The 16,854-nt window shown below is 38.3% G+C and overlaps 1 protein-coding gene across 1 annotated transcript; it reads right to left on the reverse strand.

Moving 5' to 3' along the window:
* Positions 1 to 5,752: 5,752 nt before the first annotated feature.
* On the reverse strand, positions 5,753 to 6,956 carry LOC145078272 (nicotianamine synthase-like). Its single transcript, XM_079023047.1, has one exon. The coding sequence runs from the start codon at positions 6,873 to 6,875 to the stop codon at positions 5,898 to 5,900; it is 978 nt and encodes a 325-aa protein (XP_078879173.1). The 5' UTR covers positions 6,876 to 6,956; the 3' UTR covers positions 5,753 to 5,897.
* Between the last annotated feature and the right edge of the window lie 9,898 nt (positions 6,957 to 16,854).

Below are 16,854 nucleotides of genomic sequence, written 5' to 3' on the forward strand. Positions count from 1 at the left end.
TTGATACCCCAACCAATCAGCATCACAGCATCACAGAAGTCAGTAAGCCCAAGGCCTCCCGTTTTTGGAAGAAGAATACCTTGACCTTGGGTGGCTTTTAAGTAACGAACGATACACATGGCAGCATCCAAATGTTTTTCAAGGACTGGAGACAAATTGGCTGAGCAAATTCACTGTATAAGAGATGTCCAATCTGGTTAATTGTAAATACAAGAGTCGACCAATCAGTCGTTGATATTGAGTTTTATCAACATGAGGGCTATTCGTTTCTAGACCGATTCTGCTCCGTGGGGAAAGCACTTGGTCGACAACCTTTTTGACTACTGTCTTTAAAGATATCTAGGGTGTACTTTTTTTTACTAAGCACCAAACCTTCTATTTTGTGAGTTGCATCGATGCCCAAGAAATAATTTAGAGGGAGAAAATCTTTGATGCTGAACTGGTTGTGTAGATGGAGTTTGAATTATTTAATTTAGTATCATCATTCCCCATTAGAATGACATCATCAACATAAATAAGAACATCGATAAAGGAGATGTATGTTTTGTAGACGAGGAGTGAATGATCTGGCTTCTTTGAAAACGATGTTCACTATGGCTCAAGTGAACTTTTGATACCAGTTTCAAGGTGCTTGACGAAGACCATAAAGTGATTTATTTTAGACGACAAATCCGAGTTTCTTTGTTTCTGAAAAAGCCTTGAGGGATCTTCATATAAACTTCCTCTTGTAAATAGCTATGAAGAAAGGCGTTATTTACATCTAGTTGATGGATGGACCAATCTTTCTTATCTTCCACGACCGTGAACAGTGACTAACTTAGTAACAGGATAAAAAGTCTTGTGGAAGTCGACCCCTTCCATCTGTGTAAAACCTTTCCCAACAAGGCGGGCTTTGTAATGATCCAATTCTCGAGTTGGCATGAACTTGATTTTGTACACACATTTTGAAATAATCTCTCGTTTTCCATGAGGAAAATTCTCAAGAGTCCATGCCCCGTTTCATTCTAGAGCATTGATTTCATTTTGCAAGACTTCTTGCCACCGAGCATCTTTAGGGCATGGTGATAGTTTCTTGGCTCATCATGTTCAGTGATGGAAGGTAGATAACATTTGTGAGATTTATAAATGTTTTCATAAGAAACAATGTTAGACAGAGGGTTTACCTTTGAGCTGTGGTGACTGGCTTCGGGTCGAGTGTGGTCTATGTAGGGAGGCAGTCTCGTAGTGAAATCATTAAGATGATTTGGTTGAGTTTTGACCCTTTAACTGCGTCTTATAAGAGTCATGTTCATCAGCTCTTTATTCACTATAATATTTTCAGTGGTTTCTGAACAACCATGATCAACGGTAAGGGCATAATTTCCACCTGTAGGGACAAAATTCAAAGCTTGTTCGTCACTTACCAACGTTTGATCAACATCTGTTTTCTGGTCATTCATCGTCGTTTGCAAGGCTTGCTTCAGGTATGTTGACCTCATCATCAATAATATTTATAAACAAGTCTTCATCGTCTTTATTTTCTAAAGTTATATTTTTGAAATGAAAGTTGCTTTATATGAACACCACATCTCAAAAGACATTTATCTTTCGATCTACCAAGTCAGAAACTCGATAAACTTTCTGATCTTGAGGATAACCAATGTTGATAGGGGTTCTCCCCCTTACTTCAAATTTATCTCCTCCTATCTTTTTTTATGACGTTTGCAAGACATTCAAATACTCGCATGTGGTCATATGTGGGATTTTGTTTGAACACAATTTCAAATGGGGTTTTGTTCTTTATAGACTTCAAACGAAGTCTATTAATGACGTAAGTGGTTGTCATGATACACTCTCCCCAAAATCTAACCGGTAGGTTGGCCTAAACCAAATAGCACAAGCTATTTCGAGGACGTGTTTGTGCTTTCGTTTTACCACCCCATTTTGTTGCGGGGTGTGGGCACAAGATGTTTTAAGAATGATGCCATGTTTAGCATAAAGTGCTTGCCTGAAGTTAGAAGTTAACTCTCCTTCGATGTCACTCTGTAATCTTTTAATCTCTTTTCCAAATTGAGTTTTTACCATGTAAAAATTAATCTCTTTTCCAAATTGAGTTTTTACCATGTAAAAAATAAGCAAACATTCACTAGCCACATTTTTGTGCTTAATCAAACATACCCCGATTGCATAACTAAAATCGTCAAAAATAGTAAAAAGGTAACATGCTCTAGACGTAGACGGTACACGATAACTTCCCGATATGTCGCAATGCATTAATTCAAAACAATCAATCATTTTTATTTAACTAGGAAAAGGTAAATGAGGTTTTTTGGGCTTTATACAAGAATCACATAACTTTTTTTCCATGGAGTTGTTGGATTTAGACAAACACTCACTTTAACGAAGTTTCTCTTTAGACGCATGCCCTAATCTCATGTATCATTGTCCATCTTTTGAGACTGCCATCTCCACCCCTCCACTTATTCCATACTTCATGCAATAAATACCATATTTACACTAACCCGTGTCAATCACTCTCTTCGTAACTAAGTCCTGTATAACATAAAAGTCATGAAAGAATGCCACAGCACAATTGAGACCCTTTATTAGTTATCTACCACAAAATAGGTTAGTTTTGAACGAGGGTATGTAAAGGACATTTTCCAATTTTAAATCTTTGGTTATGGTGGTCGTTCCAACCCCTGTTATTCTGAATTTTTCACCATGAGGAATTATGATATTATCAAGGGAGTGTTTTGTCCATTACTATAAAAAAAATCAGGGTCCACAACCCAATCATTGTTCAATTTTGTCTTACCATCTACTCAGAGGTGGAATAATTAGTAGATAAGTGCTTCACCAATCTTGCATATGGGAATGGACTTGAATTCACACTGACTTCTGCCACATTTGGTCTAACTTTAGTCTCCGTTGGTTGACTTTCGCCATTTCTTTTATTCTTGTCTGGCCACCATTCCAGATAGTCGATATGTTCAAAACAAACTTCATATTTGTGCCCATATTTTTTGCAAAATGTGCAGCGGATCGCTTCGCCATTCATACCATATTGCTTATACTATTTTCATCTTCCGTTTTTACTCGAACCACGATCTTTGTCTTCATTTTGTGAGAATGCTTGAAAGGAAGAAGTTTATACAATGCTTCTTCAGCTAAATGATGGCACTTTGTTGTTCATCTTTAGCAACGAGGTGGTAGGTTGTCCTAAAAATTGGTGTTGGCTTCACACTTCTTCTGATGGCCCTTTGTTGTTCATCTTCCCATATTTCTCTGGCATTCTTGGCATACTTGACACTACTTCTGATTTCTTTCTCCATGGTGGTGGTGAGCCATCCCTTGGTCATGGCATCACACCTTCTCCATATCATCAGATGGGGAGTTCCATCCTCAGGCATCTCCAACGTTCCATCAACAAAGCTGATTTTGTTTTTTGTGAAAATGAAATTTTGCATATTTTCCTTCCAATAACCATAGTTGTTATAAAGAAGATCATTAAAATGAATATGTTTTGGATAATCAGATGCATGCATGTAATAGACGGAGTTGACATCGATCTGCTTGCCACTTGTGCCATCTTTGACAACGCCACTCTCATATCTAGGCTTGGTCATGATAGGGAGGTTTGCAACTGATACCATAATAGATATCAAAACTTCTTAATTGATAGATTGAAAACATGTCCATAATATAAATACAAGATACTAGATAAAATAGGAAGGGATACTCAATAAAGCTAAACAAGATATCCTAAATAAAAGAAAGATATAGATAAAATGGACAGATTCCTTCATAGTGTTCGATAAATTTTTATTAAATCAAGGTGATAAATGTTTTAATAGTTCACTTTGTTGAGGCAATATGTGGAGTATTAGTGAAATATTGAAGCAGTATGCATAGTACTTAGTGAGGTATTGGGATTTCGGAACATTGTAGGGGAGCAACTCCGAAGGAGAATTTTTCTTAAAATTTTCTTGAGAGGATTCATAACCGTTAATAGTTTCTGCATTAGAAGGTTCTCCCGTTTAGTAATCCTCATGGTGCTCGGTAGTGGAGATAGTACGGGCGGGCAGCTGGATGATGCAGTGTCTCCCCGAACTTTTCTAATTGAAGTAAATTCTAATCTACTTTAACTGCAACTGAAAAGGCCCATATTGAATTTGATAATTAAACCCCATAGCCCCTCTTATCAATTTAAATCATTATTTACCATAAATCCCAATCCACAGTTAATTATTTTGGAAATTTAGTGTTGCTTCTCTACTCCAATCTCCAAGTTAAGGTTATTTATACTTTTCTATACATTCTAACTTTTTTCTAATTTCCAATTAGTAACATTATTATAACTAGTAATTTAATTTATTATAAATATAAGGTAAATCGTAAGAAACAACGAACCGTGATTTTTTTTTTCTGTTCCAAAATAAGATGTTAATAACCACAATTGCATCCGGTTAATGATAAACATAGAAAAATATCGTCACAATACCTGCCTACAACCTAACGTGATTAGAAATATCGAAAAGCCAATATTTTTAGTTCAAGTTTACTAACCATATTACGCTATTTAGTTATAAATATATTTTGTTATGTTATTACAATGTAAACCCCCCCCCCCTTATTCCAAAAATTTGGCTCCGCCCATACTACTATTAATGTTTTCTCCCTATGTGGATGTATCGAATTTCAAAAAATATAGGTTCGAAATATTCAACTTTTGTGTTTTGATACTTCTGTAAACAGGATATAGATCGGTAATCAAAATTTTTTGGTTGGAAGGTAAGAAAATATTTTTTCAACTTATTTTTTTGGCGAACAAAACAAATTAATCAATAATAACATGATTCACCAAAAAAAATCTCGAAAAAACATTTCGATGTTTCACTTTTATGATGATTTTGTTGATATTCATTAAAATTGTCATAAAAGTGAATTTTTTTCTTGATTTATCTAAAAATGAATCATAAAGGTGTTTTTTTTGGCATTTTTTCTTTTGAATCATCTAATGATTCATTCCATTTTTTTGCTACGAAAATATGCATATAAAAAATTTCTTACCTTCCTACCAAAATTTTCCTTCTTATTTGATCTTGACTCTCTGTAAACATGCGTTAAGATATGCCTTTTAATGCTAAATTCATTTTCATAGGTGTGATGTGGTTTTCCCATTAAGTCACATACCTGTAGGGACATTTATGAATGGTTCCAAGCCTTGTATTCACAAAATTTGTACTAAGTAATAAGCTCCCACAATACCTTTTTTGACATTAAAAAGGTTGTTTGACGCAATAAGCTCTTGAAAGAAGCTCATAATGTGGTTGCGCTAACAGTCGATATATTTCATAGTGTTAATGATTGTCATTAATTCCTCTACACAAATAGACATTCCTTTGTATTTACATGCAGCTTTATGATCATTTTAGCACCATAAGAACTTAGATTTAAGCATAACTGATGAATCAGAACATAGTAAGTTACAATCACTACTAGTGTTGAAAGTTCATTTTCTTGTGTCTTCATATCTCTTTGAATTCCGTGGTGGTGTAAATATTTCTTTGAACATAGTCAGAACTTAGATTTAAGCATAATTTCCTCTCTTGCCAGCTGACACGTTCCAAGAGTGTATATATTCCTTTGAATTCCGTGGTAGTGTAAGGGCTTCTTTCTTAAGCTACAGAGGATATTATAGAAGGAACTATAATTTAGTGAAAAGGTAAATGAGTTTTTGAATCAACAGTTTATAAATAGGCCGATGATATAAAACATAATATAGTGTTCTTTATTTCCAAAAATTTCAGTAAGATAAGAGAAAACCGAGACAATCAAATCCATTCTCACACTTTCAAGCAAGCACATACGATAAGTTTATATGAATACCAATCCTATTTAACGTAGAATGAGATCTAATTATCAATCATTTTCATCTGGCCAAGAGGATTGTTGAAAGCTTGCAACTCACAATACTTGCAACTCAATGGCATGAGGGACTCGATCCCCAACTCATGGTGATGATGATGATTATCACCATTATCAATGTTAACAGGATCTGCAATCTTACGTGAAATCACGACTGAATTGATGACGTCATCATTTGGATGAAAAACGGAGAGAACTTCGAACCCTTGAAGTTGTTGTGCTTCTACCACTGGATAGAGAAAGACACGGGCACCATGAGCACTCCTCAGCATGAGCAAAGCACCTGGGGCCATGTACTTTGCCAAATGATCAATCACCTTAACCTTCTCATCAACATCCATCCCTACAAGTGCAGCCAAGAAAATGACATCATATCCCTTCAACTCATCTGTCACATCCATTATATTGGCAGTGTGGAATACCATTCTTTGGGACAAATCAGAATCAGAGGAAACAAGATGAGAGGCCATCAAATTTGCGGAAGAGTCTATGTCATAGTTGTGAAAAATGGTGTCCTTGAGATGATAAGAGGCTAATACAATAGATGTGAGAGGCAAGGGGCCAGAACCCACAAAGGCAAGACGCTTAGGGGCTTGTCCAAATGCAGAATAGTGTTCAGTAAGAATGTCAAACTCAAGACGGCTAAGCTTCAGGTAATTGAAGTAGTAAGGGAATTCTTTTAGATGGTGAAGTGGATTTGGGAAAGAACCTAAAATGGTGGAGAAGTGGGCTTCAAGATGGCCTTCAGCCTCACCACAAAGTCTTATGAGCTTTGACCTTATTTCTTGAATATTGGCCGGGAGACTGGATATGTTTATAGAACAGGGTGGGATGCATGTGCGGACCAGCTCAGTGAACAGGCTATCAACATCTTCGGAGGGTTTCAGATTTTCAAGCTTTGAAATTTTGTGATAAATCTCACACACTTTCTCTACCAAAACAATCTCTTTCTGGAGTGATTCCATGTCTGACACTAAATAATCAGATACAATTTCTTGGAAAAGCTTTTAAGAAAAACTCTTTTGATGTCAGAAAAAAAAAAAAGAACCAATTGTGTCTGTATGTAATTCTCAAATTAAGGATGTGTGTTATTTATAGCCATCTTCAGGCCCCACATAAAATTTGTGAAGAGGGACGATCCTTGCTTTGTTTTTTTTTTTTTTTTTTTTTTTTTTTTAATTTTTATCATTAATGGTCCATTTATCATCAGAGGATTTAAGTCGTATTTTACATTTGGGTATGTTTTGATACGTTTTCAACTAATTTGGAATGACTGATGTGTTTTGATTACGAATTATGTGACTATTAGAGTTCAGATGTTATCGTTTTTTTTATTAGCATAATATTAACATATATAGTAAACTTTTGCTTCACTTTTTCTGATATGAAGTTTTTATGTTTATTTACGACTTCAAAAAAAAATCAATACAGATTATACTCTTTTAATTGAAAAAAAATTATAAGAAATTTTTGGAAATGAGATAACATCTACATATTAATATATAAGTATGTACTCGTACTTAGTGTATGTGCTTATCCCAAGCCTTGTTATTATATAACTATATATGACAAGACATTATTAAATTTATTTAGCTTGTGAGGCATGTAGATGCTTTTAAATTCTTATGCTTTCACATTTCAACTGTTCACACATGTTTTAGTTATTTAAAATTTCCTTTCTCCTCTCTAAACGAAGAGACACTTAGGGCTCATTTGTTTTTTGGCAAAAAGACTTTTTGTGCGCTTACATCTGCCGGCAGGTAGATATTTACCAAAAAGATTGTTTGTTTTCTGGAAGACAAAAGAACCGCAAAAAAAACTTTTTCATCTCTTTTCCAGAAAGACCTAAAAATACCCCTTCTAATTTGAGAATACATTCATCGCCTCCATTCGCTTTTTCCCTTTCACGATTGCATCCTCCCACACCGAAGATCTCTCCACACCGGCCATACCTCCGGTGGACATCGGTCCTTGATCCGCCTTCGACACTTCTTGCTCTGTAATGCGTATTTTACATTCGAGTATGTAATGATACGTTTTCAACTGATTTGGAATGACTCTTGTGTTATGATTACGAAATTACGAATTACCTTACTATTTGAGTTTAGTTGTTATTGTTTTTTTTATTACCATAATATAAAGATATATATTAAACTTTTTCTTCACTTTTCCTTTTATGTTGTTTTACGACCTCAAAAAAAAATATTAATATATAGATTATACTCTTTTAGATGAAAAAATTATAAGAAATATTTGGAAATGAAATAAAATCTACATACTAATATATAATAAGTAATATTTAGTGGATGTGCTTACCACAAGCCTTGTTATTATATAACTATATATGACATGACATTATTAAATTTATTAAGTTTGTGAGACTAGATGCTTTTAAATTCTTATGCTTTCACATTTCAATTGTTCACACATGTTTTATATCTTTAAAATTTCCTCTCTCATTTCCAAACTAAGACAGCTACTAGAAACAAGCATCGACAACAAAATTTGTTGCTCCATCGCCTTCCGGACACCAGATGTCACTACAAGTGGTTTGTAACGCGCGTAGATCCGGGCTAGTCAATTTAGAGATAATAGGGGTCGAAAACGACTTTTCGGCAAAAGATTATTTATAATAAATAGTCTTAACCATGTTGTAGAATATGTCTCAAGGTTTCCGTACGTATAAAGAATGCTGAAATCCGAGTTATAACGAAGAAGTTATGGCCCGTCGTAGTTTTTCGGCAAAACCGGCACGGCACCGGGAGACGTAAATAGTGAATTTAAGATAGAGGACTTTTTAGCCTTAGTGATCTAAACAAAATTTATAGTATACATTAAACCGAGAACATACAAAAAAAAAGAACGCCTAAATCTGACTTCGTATGATGAAGTTATGATTTTTCTAAGATTTGGCATAGCAGTGCACGGCTCGAAACTCGAATTTTAATTCGAGCGGTTTTTGGCTTACACAGCCTAAATGAGAGTTGAAAATCTCATTAATAGGAACTCAACGGTAAAAAGACAAACGAAAACGGAGTCCGTATGAGGGAGTTACGAATTCTTCGCGGTCATTTAGCAGTCTAATCTCCTTGTACTGTTAAATTTAAGATCGGTCGAGAATTAGCCAACAGAGTCTAAATGAAAGTTGTAGATCTTGTTTTTACCTACGCGTGGATATAAAGAACGTCGAAAACGGAGCTCGTATGTGAAAGTTATGAATTTTTTAAAATCGGCTGATTTCCACCCTGTGTGCGATGCCACGTGTCAGCACCAGGCTGCGCCTGGCTATAGCCAGCCTGGCTCACGACGTGAGTGACCCTCCATCCTCCTATAAATAAGAGGTGAAGCCCTCTTCATTCCTCACACCTCGCCTCACTCCCCTCTCTCTCTAGAACTTATCTCTAGCCCTGAAACCCCCCGAAAAGCCTAGGGAACCTCCCTAGCACGAGGCGGAAGCCCCGGAGCGCCCGACGGCTCCGAGAAGAAGAGCCTTTCGGCTCAGGAACGCTGCTCCAGCGGAGCCCGGTTTTGAGAAAAACTCGCTGTAAGTGAGCTACGTCTAACCTATCTTTAGTATAGCTTATGTTTTAATAGAGTAACATTATTAGGACCTTAAAATAATTATTTGGGCTGTTATTATGAGTTATATAGAGTGTTGTTTAATGCTTATATAATAATAATAATAATAATAATAATAATAATAATAATAGCTAGACTATTAATTAGTCACGGTTAACGTTAGACTAAACCCTAGTGATAATGATACTAGGTTTTATCGAGGGATAATTGTTTTGAGATAACGAAGCGCTGTTCGAAGGCAGAATCACCACCTTTTCAGGTGAGTGCATGGTTACTTTCATCTTGTGACATCCCCAAAATCTCGGCCAGAAAAGACCGATTTTCATTTATGTTTTTAAATATTTTCAGAGTAAATCCTTTTGATTTGAAAGAGTTGCGGAATTTGTTCCTAAAAACAAAACATGATAAAACATTGTTTACCGAAGCATTTCATAAAAGAAATGTATTTTCATTATAATCAAAACTCGGGGTGTCATGTTCCGATACAGACCAATAAGCATAAACGAATACATTACAAGTCATATAACAAATATAAACATATGCAGACTTGTAAACAAAACAACTTGATGGTTCATCCATCTCATGCCCTTCCGCCACTACCTGTAATACAATTTAAAACTGAGTGGGTCAGGCTTGGGAGCCTGGTGAGCATATAGGGTTTTCAACCCACAATAAATATCATATTTAATTTTCACCAACCAACAATAACCCAATTACCCATTCCCGTTATTCTCACTTTAATGTCCCTAAAACAACTAACATAAGGGACCTATTCTAAGAATATTTCATCGGGGCGACAACACATGCTTCGGGGGTACCTCAGCAATATAAGTCAAATAAGGCAACCATGAGGGGGATGGAGTACAGCGAATGAACACCCAAGTTCATTAACACCTACAGGTGGCGAACCTGCTAATGTTTCCACAAGACTGTCTAGAATAGCCAGTGGTCATCATCTAAACTCCGCTAGATGACTCAATCAAACAACAACGAGGCCTCTCATCTGTTTATTACACACCAACTGTCTACCCATGTTCTACCCAACATATTAGTAGATAAAATATACATTTGTATACATAGTTTAAAAACCTGTATAGCATGCTTTAATCAACACATATATCACATAACAGATGAGGCACACACACACATAACACATATCTCATAAAGAAATAAGCAGATCTGTAAGATAGAAGAGAGTGAATACTCATTCACACATAACACAACCAAATATATACACATAGCACGTATTTTATATATAATACTTCGTATTATTGTATTTGGAAGGAAATAACTACACACTCACTTGATCAGAAGATGATCGGACAGCACTACGGCTTATAGAAGTAGTAATCCACAGCAGATCTGGAAGATCTCCTCAAAAATCGAACTTCTCGCGGGCAGAGCTTCGACTCGGGAACCGCACTTCTCGGGATCTTCGGGATCTCGGGACTTGCCTCGGGGCTAGAGTATGATACCGGGGCTTCGGGGTGGCTTCGGGGGTAAAAATGCAGAGCTTCGGCGCAAAGATGAGAAGAAATGAGCAAATAAACCCTGAACCCTCGCATCCTATTTATAGTGAAAATATCTGATGTACTCGCCGAGTAGGGGACACCTACTCGCCGAGTTGGTCCATGTGGCGGCTTTCTGGTGGTGCCACGTGTCAAATTCTGGGTGGTGCCACGTCACCCCTATCGCGTGTTAGCCTTCGAACTTAGAAAAATCATAACTCTCGCATACGAGCTCCGTTTTTGACGTTCTTTATATCCACGCGTAGGTAAAATCAAGATCTACAACTTTCGTTTAGACTCCGTCGGCTAAATCTTGACCGATCTCAAATTTAACAGTAGGAGGTGTTTAGACTGTTAAACGACCGCGAAGAATTCGTAACTCCTTCATACGAACTCCGTTTTCGTCCATATTTTTACCGTTGAGTTCCTATTAATGAGACCTTCAACTCTCATTTAGGTCGCGTAAGCCAAAAACCGCTCGAACTAAAATTCGAGTTTTGGGTCGTGCACTGCTAAGCCGAATCTTAGAAAAATCATAACTTCCTCATACGAAGTCAGATTTGGGCGTTCTTTTTATTAACGCTCTTATCTTAACATATTCTACAACTTTTGTTTAGATTGATAAGGCTAAATCTCGCTCTATCTTAAATTCACTATTTACGCTTCCCGGTGCCGTGCCGGTTTTGCCGTAAAACTTCGACAGGTCATAACTTCTTCGTTATAACTCGGATTTCGGCATTTCTTATATCTCCGGAATCCTTGTTTCGACCGCTACAACTTTATCCAATGATACCAAGTTTATTTCAAACTTAAATTTCGACGCTTATTTTTATTCTTAATTAATCAAACCACATAATTAAGCAATTAAGCACAAAACACATAATACTCAAATAATACATTATTATTATTTCAAAACGGGTTACAAAGGTTAACCTAGACTATTACATTGCTAAAAATGGCAAGCCCGGAAACACATGCGTTACAATTCTCTCCACCTTAGAATGATTCTGTCCCCGGAATCACACATCAACAAACAAATGCGGATAGCGACGCAACATGTCACTCTCCGTCTCCCAGGTGAGATTCGGCCCATTCGCGTGTTTCCATCGGACAAGCACTAACCCAACCATTTTGCGTCGCAACTTCTTAGTCTTTCGGTCAACAATTGCCTCTGGTTCTTCAATCAACCTTTTGTTCTCATCAATTCTCAATTCAGAAATTGGAATTATATCGGGAACTTCTCCCGTGAACTTCCTCAAATAACACACATGAAAGGTGTTGTGAATTCCATTCAGTTCTTCGGGTAATTCGAGCTTGTATGCTTGATTCCCAATCCTCTGAAGGACTTTAAACGGTCCAATAAACCTTGGACTCAACTTTCCCCTTTTTCCAAATCTTATAAGTCCCTTCCACGGCGAGACTTTAAGCAAAACGAATCCCCAACCTCAAAGGTTATCGGTCTCCGCTTCTTGTCAGCATAGCTCTTTTGACGATCCTGAGCCGCTAACATTCTTTCCCTAATTATTTTCAACTTTTCAGCAGTTTGATGAACCAACTCCGGTCCCATAAACTGCTTTTCCCCAGCCTCAAGCCAACAAGACGGCGTACGACACTTCTGTCCATACAAAGCTTGATAAGGTGCCATCTTAATGCTCGAGTGAAAACTATTATTATAGGAAAATTCTACCAATGGTAAATGTTCATCCCAATTACCTAGGAATTCCAAGGTACATGCTCTCAGCATATCTTCAAGTGTTTGTATTGTTCTTTCACTCTGACCATCAGTCTGCGGATGGTAAGCTGTGCTTAAACATAACTTGGTACCCATTTCCTCTTGTAGACTTTTCCAAAACCTTGATGTGAAACGGCTATCACGATCCGACACAATTGTTAACGGAACACCGTGAAGCCTCACAATTTCCTTCACGTAGGAATTCGCAAGCTTCTCCATAGACCATTTCTCCCTGGCCGCTATGAAATGCGCACTCTTAGTGAATCGATCAACGACCACCCAAATCATGTAGTGACCATTCTTTGTTCTGGGCAGTTTAGTGACAAAATCCATAGCAATGTCTTCCCACTTACCCATAGGCACAGGCAAAGGTTCTAAACTCCCGTAAGGTTTCTGATGTTGTGTCTTGACTCTCGCACAAGTCACACACTCGGCCACATACTTTGCAACATCAAGCTTCATCGTCGGCCACCAGTAGTAGGGTTTCAGGTCCCTATACATTTTAGTGCTACCCGGATGAATTGAGTACATGGTTTTGTGAGCTTCTTCCATCAGAAGGTCCCTAATTCCTCCTGACTTAGGTACCCAAATACGATCTTGGAATACCTTCAGTCCATGACCGTTAGTACCAAACACCAACGTTTTACCCAAACGTTCCTCCTTTCGGTCATTTTTCTCAGAAGCTTCCTCTTGAGGCTTCTTTATACTTTCCACAATAGTCGAGACAACTTCAATTCTCAACGCTCTTGGCCTCTTCCTTTCAAGATTGACTTTCCGACTGAGAGCATCAGCAACAACATTAGCTTTACCGGGGTGGTAAAGTATCTCGCAGTCGTAGTCTTTAAGTAATTCTAGCCAGCGTCGTTGCCTCATATTCAATTCTTTCTGATTAAAGAGGTATTGGAGACTCTTATGATCAGTGAAAAGTTTGCACTTCGTGCCATAGAGGTAATGCCTCCATATTTTTAGAGCAAAAACTACCGCTGCCAACTCCAAATCATGAGTTGGGTAATTCTTTTCATGCTCTTTCAGCTGTCGAGACGCATATGCTATCACCTTTTCTCTTTGGGTCAAAACACAACCCAATCCAACACCAGACGCATCGCTATAAACAGCGAAGTCTTCAACTCCATCGGGTAGAGAAAGTATCGGTGTCTCGCATAGCTTCTTCTTTAACTTCTCGAATGCTTCTTTATGCTTCTCACTCCAAGCATAAGTAGCTCCTTTGTGGGTCAAAGCTGTCAATGGAGTAGCAATCGAAGAAAAGCCTTGGATAAACCTGCGGTAATATCCGGCTAATCCTAAAAAGCTTCGAATCTCCGTGGGACTTTTCGGTTGTTCCCACTTCGTCACAGCTTCGATCTTCGCTGGATCAACCATTATCCCTTCTTGGTTGACCACATGACCCAAGAATTGGACTTCACGAATCCAAAAATCACATTTGGAGAACTTTGCATAAAGCCTCTCCCGCTTCAAAACTTCTAACACTTCTCGCAAGTGTCTGCCATGCTCCTCCTGGCTTTTCGAGTAAATCAGAATGTCGTCTATGAACACTATCACGGATTTATCAAGGAACGGGTTACAAACCCTATTCATCAAATCCATGAACGCTGCTGGAGCATTGGTTAGTCCAAACGACATAACCAAGAACTCGTAGTGTCCATATCTAGTTCTGAATGCAGTCTTCTCGATATCTTGCTCTCTTACTTTCAGCTGATGATATCCTGACCTAAGATCGATCTTCGAGAAATAGCTCGAACCTTGCAATTGATCAAACAGGTCATCAATCCTCGGCAACGGATATCTATTCTTTATTGTTGCCTTGTTCAGCTCTCTGTAATCGATGCACATTCTCATACTTCCATCTTTCTTCTTTACAAATAACACCGGAGCTCCCCAGGGCGATGAACTAGGTCTAATGAAACCTTTGTCCAACAACTCCTGAAGTTGCATCATCAGCTCCTTCATCTCCGTCGGTGCTAATCGATAAGGTGCTTTTGCTATTGGCGTGGTTCCTGGTAACAAGTCTATTCTAAACTCCACTTGTCTATCAGGTGGTAATCCAGGAAGATCCTCGGGGAACACTTCCGGAAAATCACACACCACTGGAATGCTCTGCATCACCTTCTTTTCCTTCTTAGCATCAATCACAAATGCTAAATATGATGTACATCCCTTGGTCAAACACTTTCTGGCTTTCATTAGAGAAATGATCCCAGAATTCACTCGCCGTTTGTCCCCATACACCATAAACGAATCTTTTCCAGGCGGGTTTACTTTAACTATCTTTTTCTTGCATAAAATATCGGCATCATTGGCGCTAAGCCAATCCATTCCCAAGACGATGTCGAAACCATTAAGTTCGATAGGCAATAACGCCTCGTGAAACTTATTCCCATTAAGGTCGATCAAGACGTTTTTCATACGATGGCTAACAGGTACAAACTTGCCACTAGCTACTTCGACTAATAAAGCATTATCTAGTCTATCAATAGGCAAAGCTAGCTTTCTACCAAACTCATGCGAAATAAAGGAGTAGTTGGCTCCAGAATCAAACAATATATGAGCAGGTAATTCATTTATGAGAAAGGTACCTGAAGCGACATCAGCTTCATCTTTCGCAGCCTCAAGTGTCATCTGGAAGGCCCTCGCCTTCGGCTTTGGTGGAATGTTGGGCTTTGCTGCCTCCTTCTTCTTCGGACAGTCTTTCAAAATGTGCCCCTCTTCATTGCAACCAAAACACATCCTTTTGCTGTTCGGACATTCATTGGCAAAATGTCCAACCTTTCCACACTTGTAGCAGGTCACATCCTCGCTGCATTTCCCAAAGTGCTTTTTCTTACACTTATCACACCACTTTGCTTCGCCTCCTTTTCCTCCAAACTTTTTCGAATCAGATTTCGAAAATTTGCTCTTCTTACTGGAACCAGATGTTCCCTCAAACTTCCTTTTCTCACCAACCTCAAACTTGACGGTGGTTCTCCCCTTGATCATGTTCTCCACAGACTTGGCAGCCCAGATAGCTGCCTCTAGAGTAAGTGCCTGACGTACTGGCACCTCGTACTCCCATGGAAGTCCCTTCGCATACCGATCCACCTTTGTCAGCTCGTCTGGAACGATACGCAAGGCAAACTCCATCTTATCGGTGAAGTTATTGGTGTACTCATCCACTGACATGCTACCCTTTGTCAATGTCAAAAACTTATTCTCCAACTCCAACAGATTTTGAGCCGAGCAGAACTTGCGCTTGAACTGCACCAAGAACTCTGCCCATGACAATTGCAGTGGCTCATTAGGGCTTAAGGTCTTCCCTAGAGTGTTCCACCAACGAACGGCTCCACCTCGGAATTGACGCACGTCATAGATAGTTTGCAACTTACCTCTGCAGCCACACGTCATGAAGGCTAGCTCCATTTCGGAGATCCAATCCATAACCCCAATCGGATCATCCTTTCCATTGAAGGTCGATGGTTTGCAAGTCAAAAAGTCCTTGTACTTGCATCCCATTCCATCATTCCTTCCATCGCGATTATCTTGCCTAACTATCGGTGGGTTGGCTGGACCAACAGACCCACTGAAGTTTCCACCTTCTGAGTGCCCTTCATTCAGTTCAGGCTCTTCCACACGAATCGACAGTTCTTCACGATTTTGTTGAAGTAACCGTCTAGTTTCATCCATCTGACGATCCAACATCGTCTGAATCATCAATTGCACACCATCCATGGTTATTGGCTCTGGTGCTGCTGCCACGACAGGTATTAGCTCAATCACTGGTGGTTGATTCCTGTTTTCGTCAGCATTTCCAACTCCACTTCTTGTTCTCACCATTTTGATCTACACACCGAATAAGGCGAAATTAGATCCTCAATCATGATAGATATTCAAATCATCATTATCACTCCGAAAAGTTTACATGCTAGTTCTAATATCGTAGACGTACGCTTAGAATCCTACACACATAAGGTTTCTAGATCCGGTCGGCAATAGACCATAGATCCGAACAAATAATAACATATATGGCAAAATATAACATTTAGCACATAAAGCATTTTAGGCAACTTTCCTAAAATAAACTAGTGCTCGTGTCTAAAACATAACAGACACGCATCTCAAAACTTCACTTAG

The sequence above is a fragment of the Lactuca serriola genome, unplaced genomic scaffold (genome assembly GCF_051521515.1).
Source record: "Lactuca serriola cultivar US96UC23 unplaced genomic scaffold, Lser_US96UC23_V15 Lser_V15_Un133, whole genome shotgun sequence".
NCBI lineage: Eukaryota > Viridiplantae > Streptophyta > Magnoliopsida > Asterales > Asteraceae > Lactuca > Lactuca serriola.